At 42.7% G+C, this 23,791-nt stretch overlaps 2 protein-coding genes across 2 annotated transcripts in view; one reads left to right on the forward strand and one right to left on the reverse strand.

Annotated features, from left to right (window-relative positions):
- Window positions 1–13,449, forward strand: part of capn1 (calpain 1) — a 46,078-nt gene extending 32,629 nt beyond the window's left edge. Inside the window, exons 8-23 of the mRNA XM_079490872.1 lie at window positions 215–300; window positions 1,587–1,661; window positions 2,499–2,659; window positions 3,096–3,256; window positions 3,748–3,759; window positions 4,209–4,420; window positions 5,247–5,286; window positions 5,672–5,737; window positions 6,086–6,143; window positions 6,422–6,486; window positions 7,992–8,060; window positions 8,283–8,361; window positions 9,412–9,528; window positions 9,956–10,014; window positions 10,289–11,358; window positions 11,419–13,449. Of these exons, the coding sequence (XP_079346998.1) occupies window positions 215–300; window positions 1,587–1,661; window positions 2,499–2,659; window positions 3,096–3,256; window positions 3,748–3,759; window positions 4,209–4,420; window positions 5,247–5,286; window positions 5,672–5,737; window positions 6,086–6,143; window positions 6,422–6,486; window positions 7,992–8,060; window positions 8,283–8,361; window positions 9,412–9,528; window positions 9,956–10,014; window positions 10,289–10,315 (1,287 nt within the window). The 3' untranslated portion in view covers window positions 10,316–11,358; window positions 11,419–13,449. The remainder of the gene's footprint in view (window positions 1–214; window positions 301–1,586; window positions 1,662–2,498; window positions 2,660–3,095; window positions 3,257–3,747; window positions 3,760–4,208; window positions 4,421–5,246; window positions 5,287–5,671; window positions 5,738–6,085; window positions 6,144–6,421; window positions 6,487–7,991; window positions 8,061–8,282; window positions 8,362–9,411; window positions 9,529–9,955; window positions 10,015–10,288; window positions 11,359–11,418) is intronic.
- pnp5a (purine nucleoside phosphorylase 5a) lies at window positions 13,052–18,644 on the reverse strand. The gene is made up of 6 exons (XM_079490873.1): window positions 18,409–18,644; window positions 17,048–17,217; window positions 16,444–16,547; window positions 15,418–15,593; window positions 15,067–15,257; window positions 13,052–14,904 (listed from the first exon to the last, which is right to left on the reverse strand). Exons 1-6 carry the CDS (start codon window positions 18,432–18,434, stop codon window positions 14,687–14,689), a joined length of 885 nt encoding a protein of 294 aa, XP_079346999.1. The 5' UTR covers window positions 18,435–18,644; the 3' UTR covers window positions 13,052–14,686.
- Window positions 18,645–23,791: the final 5,147 nt, after the last annotated feature.

A 23,791-nucleotide genomic window follows, 5' to 3' on the forward strand; every position in this document is an offset into this window, starting at 1 on the left:
CCTCACCCCAAAATGGGTTCGACAGGCCTGCTCTAGTAGGACGATCAAGTAGCGCATTCATTTACAAAAAAAGTTAAAATATGGAGATAAGCGGTTTATGCCAACAATATAATACAAGGTGGCTTACAATAACAAGTTATCTGTTTTATGTATATTGCTGGATATTAAAAGCCTACAAGCCCTCTCATGTTTGTTGGCTTGACTTCTTCTTTAGGTGGTCTACAGAGGGACCAGGACCAAGCTGGTTCGCATCAGAAACCCTTGGGGAGAGGTGGAGTGGACCGGTGCCTGGAGTGACAAGTAAGTTCATGGGTTGTGGTAGCTTGTAAACCGCTGGCCGTTGGAACATTGACTATATCTCCCCCAGCTGTTTCATTATGAGGCCTCCTCTTCTAGAGAGTACTGGTTCCCAAACGAGTACTGTAGACTACCTGTTAATTGTTTTTGGGCAGCTGATTTTACCAGAGTGAGTGAGACTTACAATGAACTACTCTCACCTAATGCAGCAGAGGTTCCAATGTGTTTAACATACTTCCAAAGTGTGTACATTGTTTAAATCACATATGCATGTTTTTCATATCGTAAATATATGAACTTTGGCTAAAAGCTTGTGTTTAATCCACATGGGTTCTTGTTTAGCGGTTTCCGGCATCATAACAACTTGTCATGGCAGCTTGGCTAACCAACCGAAACGGACTTCCTCTTCAAAAATAAGAGTCACTTGTAATGATTAGTCAACAGTTTTATTTCTAAGTCTACGTAGACGTAGATAGACATTTGTAGCACCCTAATATAATGCTTTGAATGGGCCTCCTGCCTGCTTCTCGTATACCAAGAGGCAGGGCTTTGCAAAGTGCGACCAAGTAAAGGTCTGTCACTGTGTGATCGTGAACATCTGACAGATGGAAGGCTGGGCGGGCTCCCATGGAGTCCCGGGCCGGGGTACGGCGGTACACGCCCCAAATGGATCCGTTAGGGTTCATTTGGTTCCATTTGTACACTCTCATAGTTAGACCTGTAAAGGCCTATTTGGAGTTAAAACACACTGTACATTGTGGAGAAGAAGGGGACACTGCAGTGTCTTGTGTATTAATATAAAGCAGTGGTTTTCAACCAGTGGTCCTTGAGGTATGTAAAATGAAACCATTCGTTTTACACTCTCAAGAGTTAAAATCTCCACAATTAGATGAACGTTTGCCTGTTATCTCTCCTATGGTAACAACATCAATGCAGCATGGAATTGTGGACAAAGTCTCATCCAGCATAAATATTCAAAGTTTTGTGTCTGAGAGGCTAAATGTCATCAAATGGTCGTCCGTGGCTCAAATGCTGAATAAATAATGGACTTGATATGAAAAGGGTTGTAAACCACTGATATAAAGGTTCTAGGACAGGAATGACTTGACGTTTCGATATGTGAAACATCTTTCCTCAGTCATCAAAACCTAGTATTTGTAGAATGTGACCCATGGCTGTTGTCCATAACCTTAGCCCATCACTGTACTGACAATGCATGTTTTGTTGTTGTGTATCATACAATAGTTCTGTTTTTGAACAATTGAGTGTTTTCTCTGTGAATGCCACAGCTCCAGGGAATGGGATGGTGTGGACAGCTCTGTGCGAGGACAACTACACAATCGAAGTGAGGATGGAGAATTTTGGTGAGTGTATATTGTGTCTGTCTATAATGGAATGTGGAAAGCAATCAGATATTAATTCGTTTCTGAGCCATGCTGTAAAGTCGTGTTTCATGCTGTAAAATTGGTCTGCGATTTCACTATGGCAATGTTGACCAGTCAGTTCTGTTACCATTTTTCTTTTACCACGCATGCTGTCCCCAAGGCTAAACTCCAAGTAGCAGTTAAACTATTGCTTCATAAAAGTGTATGTTCCATATTCCTTCCATATGCAACGAAAACAGATGCAAAAGTCGACGAGAGAGACTGAGAGTTGTTTTAGTCACGCACCGTCATAACACCGGCTTGACATCATGGGAGTCCCATTATCCCATAGCCTCCTATTTCCTCTCAAAGTGGACACACATTTCAAAATAAGGGTGTTTTTTTTGTACTTGCAATGTAATCATTCAACCCATGTTATATTTTGACTCGCACAGGAAGACTCCTGTACCTTGATTTTTATCCACCCTCTCCTCATTTTTAAACATTTTTGAGTGCTCGGATTACCGCCTTTTCTCTAGTATTCCAGTCCCACTGATCTTTGAAGCACCAGTCTACTTTACTTTTAAACTTTTAGCACCTCCATTGAGCACCTGATTGATTCTCTCTTTGTCGCTATATATAGCTTGCTGCTTAGCAGGAAAAAAAATGTAAAGATATTTTAAAATATATTATCGTGAACAGAAATGGCAGCTTCCTTACTCGGATTTCGGGAGGTGTAGTTCCAGACTCTATATAGCATTTGGAGATTGTGGAACAGTTGTCTGGCTACGCGAGACTACACTCTCTCTCTCTCTGTCGCTCTTCTCTTTATCTCAGGATGTCATTCAGTGACTTCCTGCGGGAGTTCAGTCGGCTGGAGATCTGCAACCTGACGGCGGACGCTCTGCAGAACAACCAGCTGAAGAAGTGGAGCTCGTCTCTCTACCAGGGAGAGTGGCGGCGAGGCAGCACGGCCGGGGGATGCAGGAACTTCCCAGGTAATGCCATGCCATGCCATGCCATGCCATGCCATGCCATCTTAATTTACCTCCTCGCTCTACCAGGGAGTGGAGGAGAGGCAGCACGGCTCTCCTCCTTTGTGTGTGTGTGTGTGTGTGTGTGTGTGTGTGTGTGTGTGTGTGTGTGTGTGTGTGTGTGTGTGTGTGTGTGTGTGTGTGTGTGTGTGTGTGTGTGTGTGTGTGTGTGTGTGTGTGTGTGTGTGTGTGTGTGGCTGCGCAACAGTGACACTTGGTTGTGAAAAACAACCAAACGCTATCACCTGTGGCTCCCGACATGCGTTGCCTGTTACAAATCACCCGTTGCGTCCGTGTGCGGCTAGGGTTAGGTTAGTGTTTGGGTAGGGTGTCGGACTAATAACTGTCGGACACTTGGTATGTCTGAACTAACGCCTGCACCCCTCCCCTCCCCATGCAGCAACCTTCTGGATCAACCCCCAGTTTAAGATCGCCTTGCAGCACCCGGACACAGCCGGCCAATCAGAGTGCAGCTTCCTGGTGGCCCTGATGCAGAAGGACCGACGGAAGAAACGCAAGGAGGGCAAGGACATGGAGACCATCGGCTTCGCCATCTACGAGGTTAGAGATCTGCCTGTCCCCAGGCGCACTTTTATCTCTGTAGCACCTGAGTTTAAAGCAGTGGTTTTCAACCAGTGGTCCTTAGTTAATTTACAAAAAGTCTACACAATTAGAAAATGTAGAAGAATTGTTATTTTGATCAACGTTTGCATGTTATCTCTCATCAATACCGCATGGAATTGTAGACAAAATCTTATCCAGACAACAAAATATTCTGGGTCAGAGAGGCTACAGTAAATCTCATCAAATGGTGGTCTGTGGCTCAAATGACGAATAAATAATGGAACTTGATATGAAAAAGGTTGAAAACCACTGGTTTAAACTAAAGGGTCTGTAAATAAATACATATTTCGTTATGGGTTTGGGCATGTGAGTGATTATCAAGAATTCAGGTTGCAGCTTATGCTTATTTCCAATTATTGAAAAGACCCTTCCAATATTTAACTTTTAATACTCTCTCTCTCTCCCTCCTTCTCTTCTCTCTCTCTCAGGTTCCAAATGAGGTATGAGTCTCAGTACTTCTCTGCTATGTCTGCTTTCTCACTTCTTACCAGGCCCTGTGTGTTAGGCTAATCAGTAAGTAGGTCGGAGGGCTTGTAGTCGTTATCAGCCGCAAACAACGCAGGAGTCTATCCCTGTTAGTCTACATACTGCATGTATCACAAGATTTAACATAAGTGCAACAATGTATGCTTGAATAAGAATAGGAAAGGAGTCAAAGGACCCAACCTCAGGGGGATTTCACGAGATTGTGCTCAGGCCAAACACCATCCAATAACCTATTGTCCATGTTGCAGTGTGATTACTAGCACTATCACATCTTACACTATTTTAATACGGAGATCTCCGTCTTTTGAAGCTTATTTACACCCGTCGTCCTCACTAGTTCACTCTCTGTGAACATGGCTTACATGGCTTACATTGCTTCAATGCAACCTGTCCTCATCACCAGTACAAGGGCAGGTCGGGAGTCCACCTGAAGAGGGACTTCTTCCTCACCAACGCCTCCAGTGCCCGCTCCGAGCTCTTCATCAACCTGAGGGAGGTCAGCTCTCGCCTCCGTCTGCCGGCCGGGGAGTACATCGTCGTCCCCTCTACCTTTGAACCCCAGAAGGAGGCTGACTTCGTCCTCAGGGTGTTCTCTGAGAAGCCTGCCAACTCTGAGTAAGTGGTGGTGGTGGTGGGTTTGATGGGAGGGATTGAGAGCCAGAATCCTGGTCTCTATACTGCCTCCCCCTGGCCTAATGGAGGGGAAAGAAACTGGTTGGAATAACGCGTTCCTTCCACGCGCTACGTCCAACCGGGTAAACTCCTCCCTGTCGGGTGAAAAGAAGCGGCTTGGACGCTCATGCATTGAAGGAAGCATGAGGTCAGTCCGTTGCTCGAGTCCCCAGATTGGTGGAGGGAGAGTAGAGCCCAGGATTACATTAGATAATTGACACTGGGTGACATGGGTTACAAAATCGTGGGGGAAAAAAAAGGAATGGAAAGCCAACACAGTGGGAAAGAAAAGTATTGCCATTCCTCTGCCCTGAATTCTAAAATGAATAATAGGCGCACAGTGGCCTAAAGGCAATGATAAAAAAACATACCACTAACCACTCCTTTTGTGCACATTGAGAATCTTGTATTGATGTGGAGAGATAACAGGAAAATATTGATCAAAATTATTCTTCGACATTTTCTTCTTGTAAATTAACTAATGCAGATGTTTAACAATAATTTAACTCTTGAGAGCATAAAATGAAACCAAATGAACCCACCAGGGTCCATTTGGGGACCAGGCTGGAACCCCCTGAAGGACCACTGGTTGAGAACCACTGTCCTAGAGAACTGTGAACGGATGGCAAAGTCATACTGAAACAGAGCCTGAAAGTGAACCTGGAAGCATGAATATGACAGAGTATTGTGGACGCATCCAACACATGCTGGTCTGGGCGGTTGCCACTAGATGGGCTGAGTGATCTGACTTCAGCTTTGTGTCCTGTAGGGAACTGGATGACGACGTCACAGCTGAACTGCCACCTGAGGTAAGACATGCAGTCTCTCACGGCAGATCACGCCTGAGTTTGGGATTATAGTAGCAAATTACAAAGCAAACATTGTGGCTTGATTTTGCCTTAATAACAAATGGTACTCATGGATGTTAATGACATAACATGCTGTCCCCTTAACGTAGTGAAAGAAGCAGTGAAACTCATAAAACACACGGTTAAAACCGTGTTATGAGTCTCACTGCTTCAGTGCTTGGGTTAATGGAACAGCAACTGGTTTAAATACAATATACTGTTAACTGTTCATATATGATATATGACTGACTGTGTGTGTGTGTGTGTGTGTGTGTGTGTGTGTGTGTGTGTGTGTGTGTGTGTGTGTGTGTGTGTGTGTGTGTGTGTGTGTGTGTGTGTGTTTCAGACTCAGATGGACGAGAGCCAAATTGATGCAGCCTTCAAGAGTCTTTTCAGACAGCTGGCAGGTCCAGTAAGTATAGGCTCACCAGGAACTGACCATCACTGAGTCAAAAGTAATCGACAGAATTGTGAAAATAGCCGAGCTTGTGGACTATCTGTGGGAACCGAATCAAACTGAATGCAACGGGTGCCTCAAGTCAACTCCTACAAGTGCTTGTCAGGGTGGGGGGTCCCCCAGTTCAAATATGATTTTTGGGGGGGAGGTCATGGCCTGTAAAGGTCCTAATGGTACCACATCAATACAGCATGGAATTGTGGACAAAATCTTATCCAACGACAACAAAATATTCAAAGTTTTGGGTCTGAGAGGCTAAATCTCATCAAATAAATAATGGACCTTCTTTGTTTCTGCCACCAGGACATGGAGATCAGCGTCACAGAACTGCAGACTATACTCAACAGAATCATCGGCAAACGTTTGTGACAAACAACTATCCTCATTCATGTTTCGTTTAGGTTGTAAACCTAATATATCTAATTTAGAGAAATGGCTTTATAACTAAAGTGAGTGAGGATCCAGTTTGTAAAAGTGGACCAAAATGTTTTACCATACGTTTGTGTAATACCAGATGTTCCTTTTGTAATAAACGTGATCAAATTACTTTTTTTTTCTTCAATACTTCCTTTCATAGTTAAGTGCTTAGTTGCTACTAAAAGTAAGTTTACACATGCTCTTTCTCTCTGATTCAAACAGATAAAGACTTGAAGACGGATGGCTTCTCCAAAGAAGCCTGCCGCAGTATGATCAACCTGATGGATGTATCCTTGTCTTGAGAGCTACAACCTTCCATGTGTAGACAAATAGCACGTGTATGGCCGTCCTGGTTGTGGCAATTATGCCTAAGGTCGGACGTCGGTGCTCCACTGAGTGCGTTGCGTTTGGACGGCGTCAAAAAATGAACCGGGCGAATGGGTGACGCCGTCCGGACACCGATAAAACGCCACCGTCGGCAGTGGAGCACCCTTCGTTTATTAAAAAGGGAACATTCCCTGCGTTGACAATGGTGCGACGCTGACGGACGCCCAATGCCTGCAGTGGAGCTTCGGCGTAATTAATATACCGGTACTCACACAGTACTGATTTTCAATCTCGAAGCTTAGCTTGAAGATTTGTTCTTTCCGGCAAGTTGTGCAATTATGTATGAACTGAGCTTTAGTGCACATGCTACAGAGAGACCTTATTGATTATTAATTATTAATCCGTTTGAGTTTGACCATGTGGTACTGGTACAGTTTATTATGACACCTCTCATTCCTGCCTGTTGGTGTAACATGATACGGTATACCGCTCCCCAAGTGGACAGGTTAATAAAATATGTGTATATTAGTATGTATTGAGAATAGCATAAATTAATGTTTGTCTCTCAGACGTCAGGCTGATGCTTCTAAACTAAAATTGGCTCCGAAAACAGGGGTAAACTGAACTCCACTGGATAAATGCCCCGTTGTCCAACATAATTTGGGTAAATTCTTTCGCCCAAATGCCACTATTGTCAAAGTAGAGTTTGGGCAAATTCCTTTGGCAAAATGCTCCTTTTGTGCAACTGCATTTGGCTAAATGTTGTTGCAGCAAAGATGGGAGAACTGTGTTTAGATGGGTCTACCCCCCCCCCCCCCCCCCCCCCCTGGGTCTACCCCCCACCCCCCCCCCCCCCCCCGACACACCGACAACATCAGTGTTGATTTTTACTGCAAACTGTGATTTAAGGTGGTTGCACACCGGTCGCGTTTTTCGGTGTGAAAAATCCGAATTCGCATCCGATTCGCGCCCGGTGTGTGGAGACCTTTAGTCTCTGGAATAGTTTTCATTTTGTTTTAGTCACATTTTTAGTGGACTAAATATCATAACATTTTAGTCGACTAAATCTACAGTTGATTTAATTGACGTGATGCCGTCATAATGACTGATTTTGCACTTGCTGAAAATAGCCGATCTACAAGCTCACAATGCATCGCAGCGCGTTGTGAGCTTGTAGATCGGCATGCAACAAAGTGAAAAATGACATATACTGGATGTCTTGTCCACTAGTTTGTTGACAAAATTGTCAATATATTTAGTCTTAGTTTTAGTCATCATAGCTTAGTTTCCATTTAGTTTTCGTCAGTGAAAAAAGGTAGTCGACGGACATTTTTCGTCATAGCATTAAGACAAAATCCACACTAGTGGATAGAGTGCTGACAACATGACCTGATTTGACGACTAGTTAGGTAAGGACAGATCAGATCTAGATTGGCACATCCAGTTCCTTGACCATTGTACCCAGTCTGACGGCAGCGGGAAGCTGGGCCTGAGCGAGTTCCACGTTCTTTGGGAGAAGATCAAGCGATATCTGGTATGAAAACACAAAATGCGTCAAGCCCAGCCATATTATGGTTTGACCCTGTTTCTCTGCAGTAGCAGCAACGTCTGACATTGTTGATTTTGGGCCCCGCCGCATGCAGCGCCGGGTTCTCATTGGTTCTCGTTTGTTGTCTCCCCCCTGTTTGACTGTCTGTCCCCGTTCTTCTCTTTGCTTTGTTTATCATCTTTCTCTATCTTCTGTCATCATGCCTAGACTGTTTTCCGGCAGTTTGACTATGACAAGTCGGGCACCATGAGTTCCTATGAGATGAGAATGGCCCTGGAAGCAGCAGGTACATATATGTTCCTCTTTTGTTTCATTTACCCCCATGAAATAAAAGCAACTTCAGGTGTAGGCCTAATTAGCCCTTCGCTAAGTCCCACCCCAACACGTCCAATAGGCACGTTAGCAGCGAGGAGACGGGGCAAGCTGTCCTTCTCACCCATTGAAATGGATGTTAAATGATGGGATTTCTCCATATAAATAATGGATCATTTCAGTAGCAAGATCATCAAAATGTATTCTAAATCTTGTCAACCACGCCTGCAGTAGGCCATATGCACTGGACAAATGTGCATGACATTATTTAAATGAACTAGGAATACGAAAAATGACAGAGGAAGAAACGGTATCCAACATCAACTTTAACATGTTGCATGGTAAGCGGTAATTAGTATTATTGCCATCACCTGGGTGGGTCAGTCGTGTAACTTTCCCGACATTAAGCTGTGTATGTGTTAAGCCATGCAAAATAACACTGACAGCTGTGAGGTGACGAAAGCTTGCCCTGCATAGCAGCGGTTGCTAAACTATTTGGATTGGCATTGGACAATCGCTTTTTGGGGTGGGGTTTAGTGAAGGGCTATTGCCTCAGTAGCGCAGCTGATGTAGAAAATCGGAAAAAACCCAGATGATGATAATATCCTTAATTATACAAACTAGTTAACAGGCTAAAAATTAAGCAAAGAAAAGTGAGGGGCACCCACTGTATTTATATTGGCCACATTATGTCTCACGTCGACATTATAAGTGCTCTAAACAAACATTAAAGTCCATAGACTTGGCTGCCACATCACATAATCGTGACAAAAGCCACGTATTGGAGGGGCTAGAACCCATCAAAAACTAAAAAGCACAAAAGGGAGAATTGAATTAGCTGGGGAAGCAAGACTGAAAAGGTGGGTTTTGAGGGAGCCTTTGAAGAGGGCAAGGGTTTCTTGTTACAGGAAGGCTTGTTGAGCAATATTTGATTTCATTCCAGCTGTAGCGGGTTACAGGAAGGCTTGTTAAGCAATGTTTCCTTCCAGTTGTATATCATTGTATAACTGTCTGTTCTCTCCAGGCTTTAAGTTGACCAACCACCTGTTCCAGCTCATCATCCTGCGCTACACAGAGGCTGACCTCTCCGTTGACTTTGACAACTTTGTCACCTGCTTGGTTCGGATGGAGACCATGTTCAGTGAGTTACCGTTACTACACTTTAAAGCCCAAACCACACCAAAGGGTCGCCATGCAACTCCTTCAATTCAATTCAATTCAATTCAATTCAATTGAGTGTCAAATCACAACAAGTTGTCTCAAGACACTTTACATATAGAGCAGAAAACCGACAGAGATCCCACCCAGAGCAAGCAATATTGCGACAGTGGTAACGGAAAACTCCCCCGTCAAGCAAAACCCGACTCTAGGGTGGGTGCCGGGCGGCCATCTGCATCGACCGTGTTCTTCCATCAATGTCTGATAGGATGGTTATAGAATTGCATTCTATGAGTAATGAGGCTTCTTGAGTGACTGACTGTGTTCGTCTCTCACCTCACAGAGACCTACAGTAGAGTAATGAGGCTTGTTGTGAAGTGACTTTGTGTCTTTGTCTCCTCACCTCACAGAGACCTTCAAGACGATGGACACTGACGCCGATGGGGTTATATCCCTCAACTTCATCCAGGTATGTCCTCACATGATTAACACATCCACTAGTTAATGTGCATTATTATCGTCTTGTACGACAAATCTGGGAACACTCTTGTACGACAAATCTGGGCACTGTAGGCAGTAATGTACGAAAGAACACTTGAAATATGGAGATAACAAGGTTTCTGCCTAAACGCAACAATATATAATCTGTGATATGTTCTCGTATTTGCTCGCATTATTTCCAGGCAGGACTTCTTCATTACACTAATGACTATGTGGCCTGCTTGTCGTGTCTCTCCCCACAGTGGATCTCTCTGACCATGTTTGCGTAAAGAAGTCATGGATTCCTGTTTACCGGATGTGGTGAATAATAACTCCTGCACTGCAATTATCTCCACCCCCCCGCCTAGCCCCAGTCCTGCGTCTCGCATCTCAGAAGTGCCTCCTTGTTCCACTCCTCCCTTCGCTGCCAATGTTCTCTGATGCGAACATGCTCTGAAAAGTGTTTACGGCGGATACCTGTATCGGGAACATGTGCCAAATCGTTTGCCTCGACTCGTTTTACCTACTTTGCCAATATGCGGAAGGAAAGAAGCTACACCATTTGTGTATCTTGGACACCCACCCTCTGTGTGTCATCTAGTCAAGGTGCTGCTTAACAGGTGTGTGGTGGTCCTGAGGGGTGCATGTGGTGCTTGAAATTTTAATTTGTGTCAGAGAAAACTAAACAGACTGTGAAAAAACACACCCCTACTGTTTCAGCTAGCAGATTGCTATTAATATTTCTTCGTCAATACAAACACCTGTTTCAAACGGCTTGCTTTTGGTCCATTGAAACATTTCACACCATTATCACTAACTATGTACCTGTTCCAGAGCACACAAAATCATTTTTAGACCAAGGAAACTGGCCTTGTGTGCGTTCTCATTGAACCAAAAGCATTCCATTTTGACCAAAATAGTCAATAGTTAAGCAATCAACAATTGCTTGAATATGATGATATAAGATTATAAGTGACATACAGTAGGTTTGTGTTGAAAGCGGTATGGCGTCTTGTGTCAGAACACCCTGCAAGCTGTTGCATCAAACCAGCTCTACAGTCACTTATCACCTATACATAATGGTCACAGCAGCAAATAAGTACAGAAGCTAGTACCCAATTCCCTGCTAATTCCTTCCAAAAAAAGAAGACAAAAACCATATGAACCCTACTGTTTTCTGGTGCGAGCAGTGTTTGAGCTTGTAGATCAGCTGTTTTCGGCAATGGGATTTGGTCTAGAGCAGTGGTTTTCAACCTGTGGTCCTTGAGAGGGTTCCATCCAGGTGGTCCCCAGCTTAATGGAGAGTTGGTATAACCAAATAACTCTCAAGAGCGTTAAATGAAACCAAATGGACACGTACAGGTCCATTTGGTTTCATTTTACACTCTCAAAGGTTCAATTATTGTTAAACATAGATGCATTACTTAATTGACAAGAAGTCTACACAATTAGAGCATGTAAAATCATTGTTATTTTGACAAATTATTAACAGACAAAAAAAACTATTCTTTTAGTCTAAGAGAGGCTAAATGTCATCAATGGTGGTCAAATAAATAATGACCTTGAAATGAAAATGGTTGAAAACCACTGGTCTAGCGGGGGAAACGGAATGGACACAGAATAGACCCTGGGGATCTCAGTGAAGTATATAGGGTTTACGTGGTTTTATAAATCACCGCTAACTTCTGCATGTTTGACAAACGGGGGAAATTGTGCCAATTTTGTTGAACATTCCTCTGGTCATAGTTAATGAATGCATTTACAGCCACCGTCGTATAAACTTCATTTAGGAGCTGCCTGGCAGTTAGTGGGGATGCATGGTTAGTTACACTCCACATACAATCATTAAGAACGTTGGTGTACACACATTGTAAGAACCAAACTTGAAAGAAGTAAGGTTGCTGGCTTAAATGTTTTTGTTTTGTTTACATCTTGTGCCAAGTGTTACTATATTGCCTCAATGTAAAAAGGTCTAAGTGAAAAGATCTAAGTGAAAGATTATACTGGGCCTGTCCTCCGTGCAGAGTCAATGGCAGGCTGCTTACATCATGATGAATGTGCCATCATAACGCATACATACAACAGTGGTTTTTAACCAGTGGTTGTAAAATGAAACCAAATGGACCTGTGAGAGTCCATTTGGTTTCATTTTACACTGTTGATCAACGTTTGCCTGTTACCAACATCAATACAGCATGGACAAATATTTTATCCAACGCCAACAAAATATTCTTTAGTTTTTGGTCCGAGAGGCTAAATGTGGTCAAATCAGATGGTGGTCCGTGGACTCAAATTCTGAATAAATAATGGGCCTGGACATGAAAAGGGTTGAAAACCACTGGTTATACAGCAAAGCCTATTTCTCACTGGGACTCTGTATTATCAACGGCAGTCCTACAGTAGACTACTGCTAATTATCAACTCTACCACTCTCTACTGTATCCACTTGGCTAGGTAGGGACCTAAATCCCAAATTAATGAATGCTATAGAATGAATGAACCAGGACAATCCTAAACCATCGTCATGCATGGCACTTTGTGGCAAACATGTTTTGTAAAATATATATGACTTGCAACGGAACAAGTTTTAAACTTGGATTTTATATTATTGTTCTAGATAGATGTCATGGATGTGGCCCTTTTTTCATCTTGCTGTCCAAAGGGAACAAATCATATTTTTTGGGTGAAAGTATACAGTACAATTATGCAATATATGGACTTTACTATTATATACTTTGTATGCATGCTGTGTGAGCTGTTTGATGTGTTGTCAGCCTGCCTAAAATTAACTTCCTTTCAAGCAGGGGAGCAAGCAAACACTTAATATTTTTGAAGAGTTCTATTTCAACATGACATTAGTCCATCCGTAAATAATATGCTACTACATTATTCAATATCTCTAAAATATTGACCAGCTCCTGTTTCACAACCAAGAGCTTAAGTTACTTATAAGCATTTTGTAAGTAAGTACCCCACTATGATTTAATTTCATGCTAGCAATTGAGATATTCATTAAAAAAATTAAAATAATGGTGTATGTGTCATTTTGGAACAAAACACTTGCACTTTATTTAAAGATCCCCCCCCCCCCCCCCCCATCTTTAATCTTGACTCATTTCAATCTTTTGTATGATTCCCTAACTGAACAGAAAACCACATGAATATGTATGACGCTCTCACAATGCCATTCATCTAGTTAATTGAATTTACTATATGAATTTGCCAATTTTTTTGTATACAATATAAACATGGACATGTATTATTGAGTCTGGAGGCAAGTTTATACTTAGTCAGACAATGTATCACTTTTGAACTGAGTATAAATTAGCCCTTGGGAATTCTTAATTTGTGTTACGTTGTGCTGTACTGATGAATGTAAGTCTCACCTTTTCCAAATCAAATTAAACAGTATGTGGGTCACAGTGCAATTGTTTTCAACAGCATTTCTTCCCATCCCCAAACAAACCACACCACACTCTTGTACAGTAATAAATATTAACTTTAGTATGAACATTGTACTAAAAAACAACAACATGTTTTACTAAATAACACCAAGAACATTACAATACCTTAAGACAACTAATGTACATCTATTAACAAAATAAAAAGTATTAAATGCGGTCTTAAAATTAATTAAGAGACTCATTAAGTTAAATCGCAGACATTTACACAATGCTGATCAAAAATATTAAGTTAAGCAATACAGAAATATTCACTTTAAAACAGTAAAAAATAAACTGTAGCAGACCGTTTTCTTTTGAGCCACTGCATGAGGGAATGTACAAATGTGCCGTTTTGTCCATTAGAACAGTGGTTCTCAAAGTGGGGTCCGGGGACCCCCAGGGGTCCTTGAGGGAGTTCCAGGGGGTCCCCAGCAAAATGATAGTTAGGAACCAAATGGACCCTTATGGGACTGTACGTATGGGACGTTTTTACAATATAAATTGGGGTCCCAGAGATAGCAATGCCGTTAAATGGGCGTCCGTAGCTTAATGCATGTCAAACTGGGGGAACTTGAAATGAAAACGCTTGAAAAACATTGCTAGATCCGTACAAATGGGGGTCCGCAGGCTGATTTGGGAGTCCTTCTCATGAAAAAGTTTGAGAACCACTGCATTAGAACAACGGTGAAGAAGGGTTGAATTATTTGAAAGTAGTAATGAGTTATAAATAAAGTGGATGTTTTTCCTCATCCAGTCTTGACACCAGGCACTGCGGTAACATGCCTACATGACTTGGCTTGAGCTGTGAGAAGAACTGACTGATCCCGAGTTAGTTTAGTAGCCTCAATGTTATGTCTAGCCGTGACGACCGTGCTCATCAACATCTTTTTGACCTAAGCCTAACATTTGACCTCCTTCCACTCTTCTCAGCCCATCCTCACTCATTTTCATTGTAACTCACGGGAGCTAAGCCTGGACAAGAACCACTGCCCAAAGTGTCTAACTAACCGCAAGACACTTCCGGTTAGACTCTTAGTAGTTATTTTCAAGGCTGTTTCTCCTTGTGAAATGCAGACAAAACTGAAAACAAGGTTAGGGAAGATAATCGAGAAAATTGTTATAGTTAATGGGATAACCATCACCAAACTCCTAACCACTAAACCTCCCAGTTAAGCCTAATTTCCTCCATAGTGTTGCGTGCAAATGGAAGAATACATTTTAAACATAGTTGTTGTTGTGTTCGAGTCTGGTAACCATGGTGGAGACCAGCTTCTCCAGTTGCTCCGCTCTCTGCTTGCCCGTCTCGATGACCTCTTCGTGGTTGGCCTTCTCCTCACTCTCATAGTCCATCACGGCCTGGTTGGTGATTAGCGACAGGGCGAAGACGCGCATGCCGCAGTGGCGTGCCACGATCACCTCGTGCACCGTGCTCATACCTGTGGTGGGAAGGATGGATGGAAATCGTTAATCTTCTCAAACAGAGGACGGACAATATAAACTAGCCAAGAAGTGACTAATAAATACGGTATCGTTGGTCAACCGTACAGCATGAGATCAGTGCAAAGAGCCACAGAGTCTGTATGCATGATGCTACTAACCGACTGCGTCGGCGCCCAGTTTGTGGAGCATTCGGCACTCTGCGATGGTCTCGAACGAGGGGCCGCCCAGCACACAGTACACGCCCTCCCTGAGGAAGTCTCCGTAGCCCAGCTCCTGGCCCACATCCAGAGCCAGCTGCTGGAGCTCCCTGTCATACGCATCAGACATGCAGGGGAACCGCACTCCGAACCTGCCAAGCGGAAAGACAGTGAGAGAGTTGAGAGACTTCACTCTTGCATGACCATGGGGTATATCGGGGTGGGTGTTTGCAACAATGTCAAAGTATTTAGAAAGTTGTTTTCGGGGGTCAGACAACAACGCACCCGACGCTGATGTTGAGTTGTACCTACCTCTCATCGTTGGGTCCAGCTAAGGGGTTATTTCCAGCGAAGCCAGGCATGTTGAGGTGGTCTTTCATGATCATGATGTCTCCAACTTTGTAGTCCTGGTTGAGACCTCCTGCTGCATTGGTCAGTATCACGGTCTCCACACCAAGGAGCTTGAAGATCCTCATGGGTAATGTGATCTAAGTACATCAATTAAACATAAACCTTGTCACGAATGCTTCCACCCTGATTGCCTTGGATGTTATGTGTTTATACAGGTGGCTACAGTGGAAATGAACAAAAGTGCTGTTGTATGCTGACATAACAGAATTTCTTTCTTGTACAATGTGTACAATGTGTACTAAATTAGATTTACAGTCACAGTCACATATCTCACTAGTTCTCTATTCTGGCCTTGGGATAGAAAATAGTGCCAAATGATTTCACAACAGCCTCTGAGCCGTGCTGTATGTTATATAATGAACCCTGAAACCCTGCAGGCATATTATGCAACAATTGGCTAACTTTCACAAGAAGGGGAGCATACTAGCCAAATAACATGTGTAAATAATTGGTTAATTTTTACTTTATCCCATTAAAACTGGGTAAAGCATCCGTGTCAGTTATAGATTTGTGCCTTGTTGACTATTCAAAAATGACGGATATTCAAGCACGTCACTTTGTGCCACGCTCCACCTACAAGCGTGTGTATATCTGCTATTTTTGAGGGGCGCTAGCCCCTCTTATATACAGCTTTAATGTTTGTGTTGTCTGAACAAACATTAAAAATGCCTTTGACAATGAATGGAGAATTTTGGTCATATGTGTCTGAGCAATAAGGGACCACCATTCTTGATGATGATGTACGATGATTAGAGTACCCCTCACTTCACACGGGGTGATTTTTGAAAAAATATATATACCACCTAGGCCTCAGGTCGATGCCTAGGTGGTCATTGTTGATATATAAATCATGGCGATTTATATATCAACAATGACCACCCAGCCATACATTATCCCTTACTTACTAATGGAGACAAATAAACCTACCTTCTGGATAGGGTAGCCTTCGTACAGGTGGAAACGGCCCTGCATGCAGACACACGGCCTCCCCTTCAAGGTCCCAAACACCAAACGTCCTGCGTGGCCATGAACTGCATGGGGGAAGGGTTGTTTTTTAATAAAAATGACAATACCACCAGTCAGTGTCAAACAATAACTGATAGACAAATTAACTAGCAATGGCTATAATATGTGAAGAAAGTGTTAATCAGTCATCAATATTATTCTGCAGTACTGTATGTACAATTCCCTGCCTCCCCCGAATGTACCCATGTTTTCATCAATCTCTCCACTGCCTAGGCCCTCTCAAAGAGTAAAGCCTAAACTATACTTAAAATTATATTACATATATAATTATACGACGTTTCAGTCGTACTGTAGGTCAAAAAGTATAAATTTTTGATTTATGTATTAGATCCCCATTAGCTTGCTGTGAGACACAGCAGCTATTCTTCCTGGGGTCTTAAAACATATCATCATTACATTATTTCTTTTATATTATTACATACATTTACATACAACATTCATAAATTCATAAATGATCCACAGCAGCAGCTCTCACCCTGCTGCGTGTGCCATAACAGTAACTCACCTGTGCTCTGAGGGAAGTTGGGGATGTCCTTGTAATTGAAGACCACCTGGTCCTTCAGCATGTCCGCCAAGCCCCCCATTCCCGAGCCACACACGATGCCCACCATTGGCCGCACATCGGTCTGGGCCATTAGCCAGTCAGCGGTGGCTTTGCAGTCCTCGTAGCTGAAGCTGTGTATACACAACAGAGCAAGATGACAGGTTAGGGTGACCGGTGGTGACCTATAGGCTATACGGAATCTTCGTATATAGTCACCTCCAACCTTGAAAATGCACTATAGTCTAATAATCTCTCACTCATGTCATGCCCTTCCTTTTTTCTCTCTGCATGGTCTATATAATGTTGCTGTCCCTGTGTCCCTTTCATGACAATGTTGATAGTGTATTCTTCTACTGATACTGTATTGACAGATACTGTTCATTTTATTTCATCTGTATATGCTCTCTCTCTTTCTCACTGCTACTGCTGCCACTGGCAACTGAATTACCTCTACGGGATGAATAAAGGTCTGTCTGTCTGTCTGTCTGTCTGTCTGTCCATATATCAATATATCCAGATTATCTATCTATCCATCTATCCAACTATCTATATGTCTAAGAGATAGCTATAGGAAAGTAATATTGAAGAGGTGGGTTTTGAGGGCAGTTTTGAAGGTTCGGAGCATTCTCTGACCGGCATCTCTGACCACCACAGTGGTCAGCCTCTGTGAACCAGCACAGCTCACAAATCACATCAAATGATATTATGGATTGCATGGCTAAATCGTTAAGAAAATAATGTATACTGCATCAAGCTTAAAAAAGATAGTACAATGTTTAGCATGTGATATGATCATTCTCATGTGATATATGATCATTCTCCAGTCAGTCAGTGGGTCTTTTTTAGAATTCTGGGAGAGCAGGTTGTGTCAACACATTCCTGCAGAAGTACAGAATTCGGGGAAGTCTCTGTATCTCAAGCCTGGGTACGAATTCGAATTTAGTTTTCCTTTTTTTTGTAAATCAGTTAAATTAGAGATGGAGACTAGTAGTCTCCATCTCTAATTTAACTTCACTGATTTACAAAAAAAAGGACCCTGAACATGCAGCTATGGCTTCAGATTCACAGTCGTAAAAGCAACACGTGCTGCCTCCTGGGCTTGCCAGTCATTCCTGTGTTGCCGTATAGGGGCATAATATTTAATTACCACTGAATGTGCTACAGCGCAACAGGCTGCAAGCGGCCGGGGGTCTTGCCGCGATGGTAACGCAATCACTGCCAGTTGGGCAGTGCGTGTCCTATTCTGCCTCGTTTTGCGTGAAGCGATCTGCGACCCATTGAAACAACTATACATGCAATATAATGATATTTAGATGACTCACCTGCTCTTGTTTGCTTCGGGAAACATCCTTGATTGTAGCGTGTCTGACTGTTCCTCTAAAATAAATATAAATCGCAAAAAATGTGTGACTGCACGCTATGAAATAAATAATAGCGTTCCAAGACGGCAAAAACGTTGAACAAGAAGAAAATGTGCCGATATGAAGAATACAAATGTGAAAAGGTCAAATAAATAAAACGCGCTGTCTTCTTGTCTTGGTGTGCTCTTCTGTGGAGAACCGTTAACTCTTCTGTGTGAATTGAATGAAGCATGCAGCCAGTCACTGGCTCTACTTATAGAACCGACACGCCCCCTGCCCCGCCCCCTTCCAGGCCGAGACAGCGTGTGAGTGAGTGTGCCGCAATCCTCCTTCCACAGTACACACACTAGTACACACGCCTTCAACATAACAATACACCGTCCACCATGCAATAACAAAACACACATGAGACATAACACACCGTCATCGCATGTTCCCTGAATCTCAGCATATGAAAATTAGTTGAACCTGTGTTAATGGTTAATGCACAGAACGTGCTGGCCTATGAACCTGAACAAAAATAGATTGCAGCACAAGCATGCCTTTGTTTGGGGTACCTAACAGGTGTTGTTGTCATTCTGAATGGCTATAGGCTACCAAGGTCTTCTGACTGTCCCGTGTGATCTTGTCTACCACCATGGTTCAACTTCAAACCTTAAGGAATCCTAATAATTAAATTATAGCTATATTTGGCCAGTGGCCACAATATTAAAGGAGCCCCAATAAAACAATTTGAAAGTAGACATTTTCAATTTGAAGTGAAACACATGTCTGTTAAAGCAAACATTTAAATCGGCTAATGTGTGGCTATCTGTAGGCATACTGTTGACTAATGCTATTAGTGCATTAATGTATCAATTTAAAAATCACACCCGTGTGAAGTGAGGGGCGCCCACTGTATCAGCCACATGGCGTTTTATGACATCATTTAGTCAGGTCTGGAGCTTCCTGTGGCCCTGCACTTCATGCACTTCCTGTTAAACAAGACTGCTAAACCTGAGTTGTTCGGACCATCGCAGATGTCAGCTTTAACACGTGTGCAACTCTTCCCTGGCAGGCATGCAGAATTCGAGCAACACAGACCTTATCAGTTGTGACTAATAAATTACTCGATAATATCTACAGTATGGCTACCGTATGATGTGCTGTTCCGTTTCAATGGCACGTGCCTGTGTTGGGAACACTCCCCTCCCATGTTTTGAACATCACGTGTATGTTGTTAGTTAATGTTTTTCTATTGGGAAGTGATAATTGAGACAATGCCATGGACAAGATAAACAAATCTTGGCTCTCGGCTGTGGCTCAGGAGGTAGAGCAGGTCGTCCAATGATCCGTGGGTCGGCGGTTTGAATCCCGGCTCCTCCCGTCCGGCCACATGTCGAAGTGTCCTTGGGCAAGGAAGGACATTGCCTCCAATGAGTCGGTCGGTGCTAGCTTGCCACCATTGGTGTGTGAATGTGGGAAGTGAGGACGCTGGCGTCGACTGTTCACCTCCCAATGTATGAATGAATGGACCATTGTAAAGTGCTTTGAGCACTTGGAAAAGCGCTATAAAAATGCAATCCATTATACATCCTTGTGTTTCATTAAGGGGGTATTGTCAGAGGAAAATATCAAGGCCTGGGAAATGTTTGACTGTGGTTTCAAATTAATTCGCATTCTATTCATTGATGAATTGTAACACATTGCTCATCCAAAGTAGCTGCCGAGAGGCTAGTGTTGGATATAGAGTACTATGCAATGTTGCCTCAACGTTGCTGGGTTAATCACATAAGAACTTCTTGTTACCAGCAAACATCAGAACACGATTATTCAGCTTGTATCTGACTTTGTTGACTGTTGTAGGCATTGCATTCCTCCAGAATGTGATATTTTGAGCTCTGGTAGCCAGTTAGTGGCTATAGCGTCAAGACACGGGAATGTAGACAACATTTTAGAGATACTGAGGTCATTAATCCCAGCCCCAGTGTTTAAAGACTCATCTATTTAAAGCATTTTGAGGGCAACACTGGAACAGTAGTTTTTTTCAGGACACAGATCTTGAATGAAAGGAGAGGACAGTATTTATTTTAGGTTATTGACCAAAGCAGCAGTGTTGATTTTGTCGACTAATTCCCTTTTTTTACTGACGAAAACTAAATGGAAACTAAATGAAAACTAAGCTATGATGACTAAAACTAAGAGTAAATAGTGACAATTTTGTCATCAAATAAAAATTAGACTAAAATGTTAGGAAGGGACTAGTGGACAAGAGATCCAGTTTACCGGTAAGTAAAAGACACACGTCATTTTACACTTGGTTGCATGCTGAAAATAGCATCTACAAACTCACAATGCGTCGCAGCGCATTTTCAGTAAGTGTAAAATCAGACATTTTCAAAATCTTATGATGTTTAGTCGACTAAAACTAGAGTACTAGACTAACACTAAGACGTTCCAGGTGAATAAAATGTGACCAAAACTAAATTAAAACTATTCAAAAGACTATGACTAAAACTAAAATTTAAATTTGAAAACAACACTGCAAAGCAGAAAACACTTTATATGCAGTAGCACAGTGGTTCTCAACCTGTGGCTCGGGGTCCCCACATGAGTTCAGTGACACTTTTGAGGACCCTCTTTTTAATACCTCAAAAAAGAACTCCTACAATTACGAGTGCTTGTCATTAAGTTCTGCACATAGTCTGGTCGCTAAAAACTGCAAACCCCCATGATAAAATAAAGAGGACATGACCTTGGTGAGCTATAGACATATACAGATCTCAAGGTTCATTCAGCATTAATAATAATAATGATAAAATTAATAATACATTTTATTTATAAGGCGCTTTTCAGGGCACTCAAGGTCGCCGTACAACAAGATAAAAACAGGTAATAAAAAACACAGTTAAAAGCACTAGCAAAAAAGATATAGTACAGCTTGCAGCACAAAACACAGAGGTCAATCCATAAGCCTGCCTAAACAATTGGGTTTTGAGGTGGGTTTGAAATGTGGTGATTGAGTCCATGTTTCTGATATCAGGGGGAGGGAGTTCCAGAGGTGAGGGGCAGAGCAGCTGAAGGCTCTTGACCCCATGGTGGACAGATGGGTTTGGGAGGACTTTCAGAGTGATGGAGGAGGCAGACCTAAGAGACCGGTTGGGAATATTGACGTGAATAAGGTCGGACATGTATGGGGGGGCGAGGTTATGGATGGCCTTGAATGTATGGAGGAGGATCTTATAGTCGATACGGTATTTGATGGGGAGCCAGTGGAGTTGGTGTGAAACAGGGGTGATGTGACTGATGACAGGGGTTCTGGTGATGATACGTGCTGCAGCGTTCTGGACTAGTTGGAGCTTATGGTCCTTAATCAAGGACACTTCAACATAAAGTCAGGATGATTCCCAGAAGGCCACCCTTTTGGCCACCCGTTTGCTTAAAGGAGCACTTTAAGGCCTCATTCACACGTACCAAACACCAATCAAGCAAATGTTTGGTCGTTTTTTTGTTTTTTTGGGCCACCACAATGCATTTCCAATGGGAGTCAAATGGTTTGACCAAACATTTTTGTTTGCAGAACACCACCAGCAATCAGCAATCAAACACAAATGTTTGATCAAACCATGTGACTCCCATTGGAAAAGCATTGTGGTGGCCCAAAAAAACAAAAAAACGACCAAACATTTGCTTGATTGGTGTTTGGTACGTGTGAACATTTCAATGGTGTGTGAAGTGAGGCACCTCTCCCTCAATCACTGATCGTCAAGCTACGTGACGTGAGACTACATCTAAAGCTATACTGCTTTGTTTTGTTTCTCTGGCAAACTAAAAATATGTAGTTGATAACATGTATCTCTCTCAACCCTAAATTTGATTTGAGGGACAGGATGTTCTGACAAGGTATCAAGGGCAGCTTAAACACAGACCCATGGTCCATGCAGTCCCATTTTTACACTCTCAAAGTTAAATCAACACTCAGGAATTGACAGTGTATGCTATTTGTTTGTGATGTTGAAATTATGTTTGGGTCGGTCCTGCTCAAATAAGAGGTGGCCTGAGTTCTTTGAAAAGTGCTTATCAGGTAAGAAAACACTGTTCAGCAAAACAAGGAAAATACAGCGGCCTCTGCTGTTTGTTTTCATGTGAATTTGCCTTTGCGCTGCCCAAAAGAAAACAGGATAACAGGATGTTGGCCCTCAGCAGACACAGAGACACCTCGCGGACAATATCGCTGAGACAGTTTGTTCATTTTTGGACCACAATTCTTATATGAGACGATTTGTGACGATGTGTGAAGTCAGGACTTCGGCACTCTATAGAGCGCCAACGTCCTGACGTCATCCCCTCGATTCCCCTGGTTCACGGAAGTAATTTCTCTATGGAGAATAACATGGGGTCATCTTAAAATCGTTTCATATAAGCATTGTCGTCCAAAAATAAACAAGCTGTCTTTGTCAACAAGCTGTATTGTCAGGGAGGTGTCTCTGTATCGTTTGCGACAGTCAGTCTGTTTCTAGCGAAAATGTAACTAATTCAGTAGCAGTAACAATAGCGTTTTCTCTCAGTCAGTTGATTCTTCATATCCATATGAGTGAAACGGCCGGAATGACATGTTTATTTTTCCAACACAGTTCTTATATGAGGCAATCTAAAATCTCCCTATGGGGATTACAATGCAAATAAAAATTACATGAACCTGTGGATTTGCGCCCTCTACCGATATTGACGTCAGACTTCGGTGCTCTATAAGCGCATTACATTCACCCATTCACACACACACACACACATTCATACACCGATTGCGGAGGAAACCATGCAAGGCCAACCTGCTCATCAGGAGCAATTAGGGGTTCAGAATCTTGCTCAAGGACACTTCGACACTAACTCTGGGGGAGCCCGGAATCGTACAGGGAACCTTGCGGTCCCATTTGGCCGCTCAACAAGGCACCACAGCCTTCATGGCACTTCAAGGCACTTCAGCCTAGCTCAGGGACACTTCAACACTTACACTGGGAAAGACAGGGGCAAACCTGCGACCTTCGGATTCCAACCTGACCTCTCCATCTACCCACTAAACTATGCTGCACCAACAAAATAATAAATCCTGAAAATCACAATCAATTGTACACACTGGCCTACTGTATTTACAGTATGGGGCCACCCTGACTGACATGTCAAAGTCTAATGTTGGGATGTTGCAAGTCATGGATGCATCAAAACATCCGTCCACAACAACACTGATGAGGTCTATTCTGACGCTGTTGCTGCTGGACCTTGGGTTGATGTATATACTACAAACACACACAAACACATACATACACATGTTCATTTTAAGATGGCAATTTTATAAATGCCATTATAA

Source organism: Electrona antarctica, assembly GCF_951216825.1.
Source record: "Electrona antarctica genome assembly, chromosome: 21".
Classification (NCBI taxonomy): Eukaryota; Metazoa; Chordata; class Actinopteri; order Myctophiformes; family Myctophidae; genus Electrona; species Electrona antarctica.

Bases quoted from the DNA above. Each gene is read 5' to 3' on its own strand.
- pnp5a (XM_079490873.1), bottom strand. From the start codon at position 18,434: ATGTTTCCCGAAGCAAACAAGAGCAG. The intron at 15,594-16,443 runs GTAGGTTTATTT...TGATGTACTTAG, and splicing joins AAGGCTACCCTATCCAGAAG to ATCACATTACCCATGAGGAT. The intron at 15,258-15,417 runs GTAGGTACAACT...TCCGCTTGGCAG, and splicing joins GCTGGACCCAACGATGAGAG to GTTCGGAGTGCGGTTCCCCT.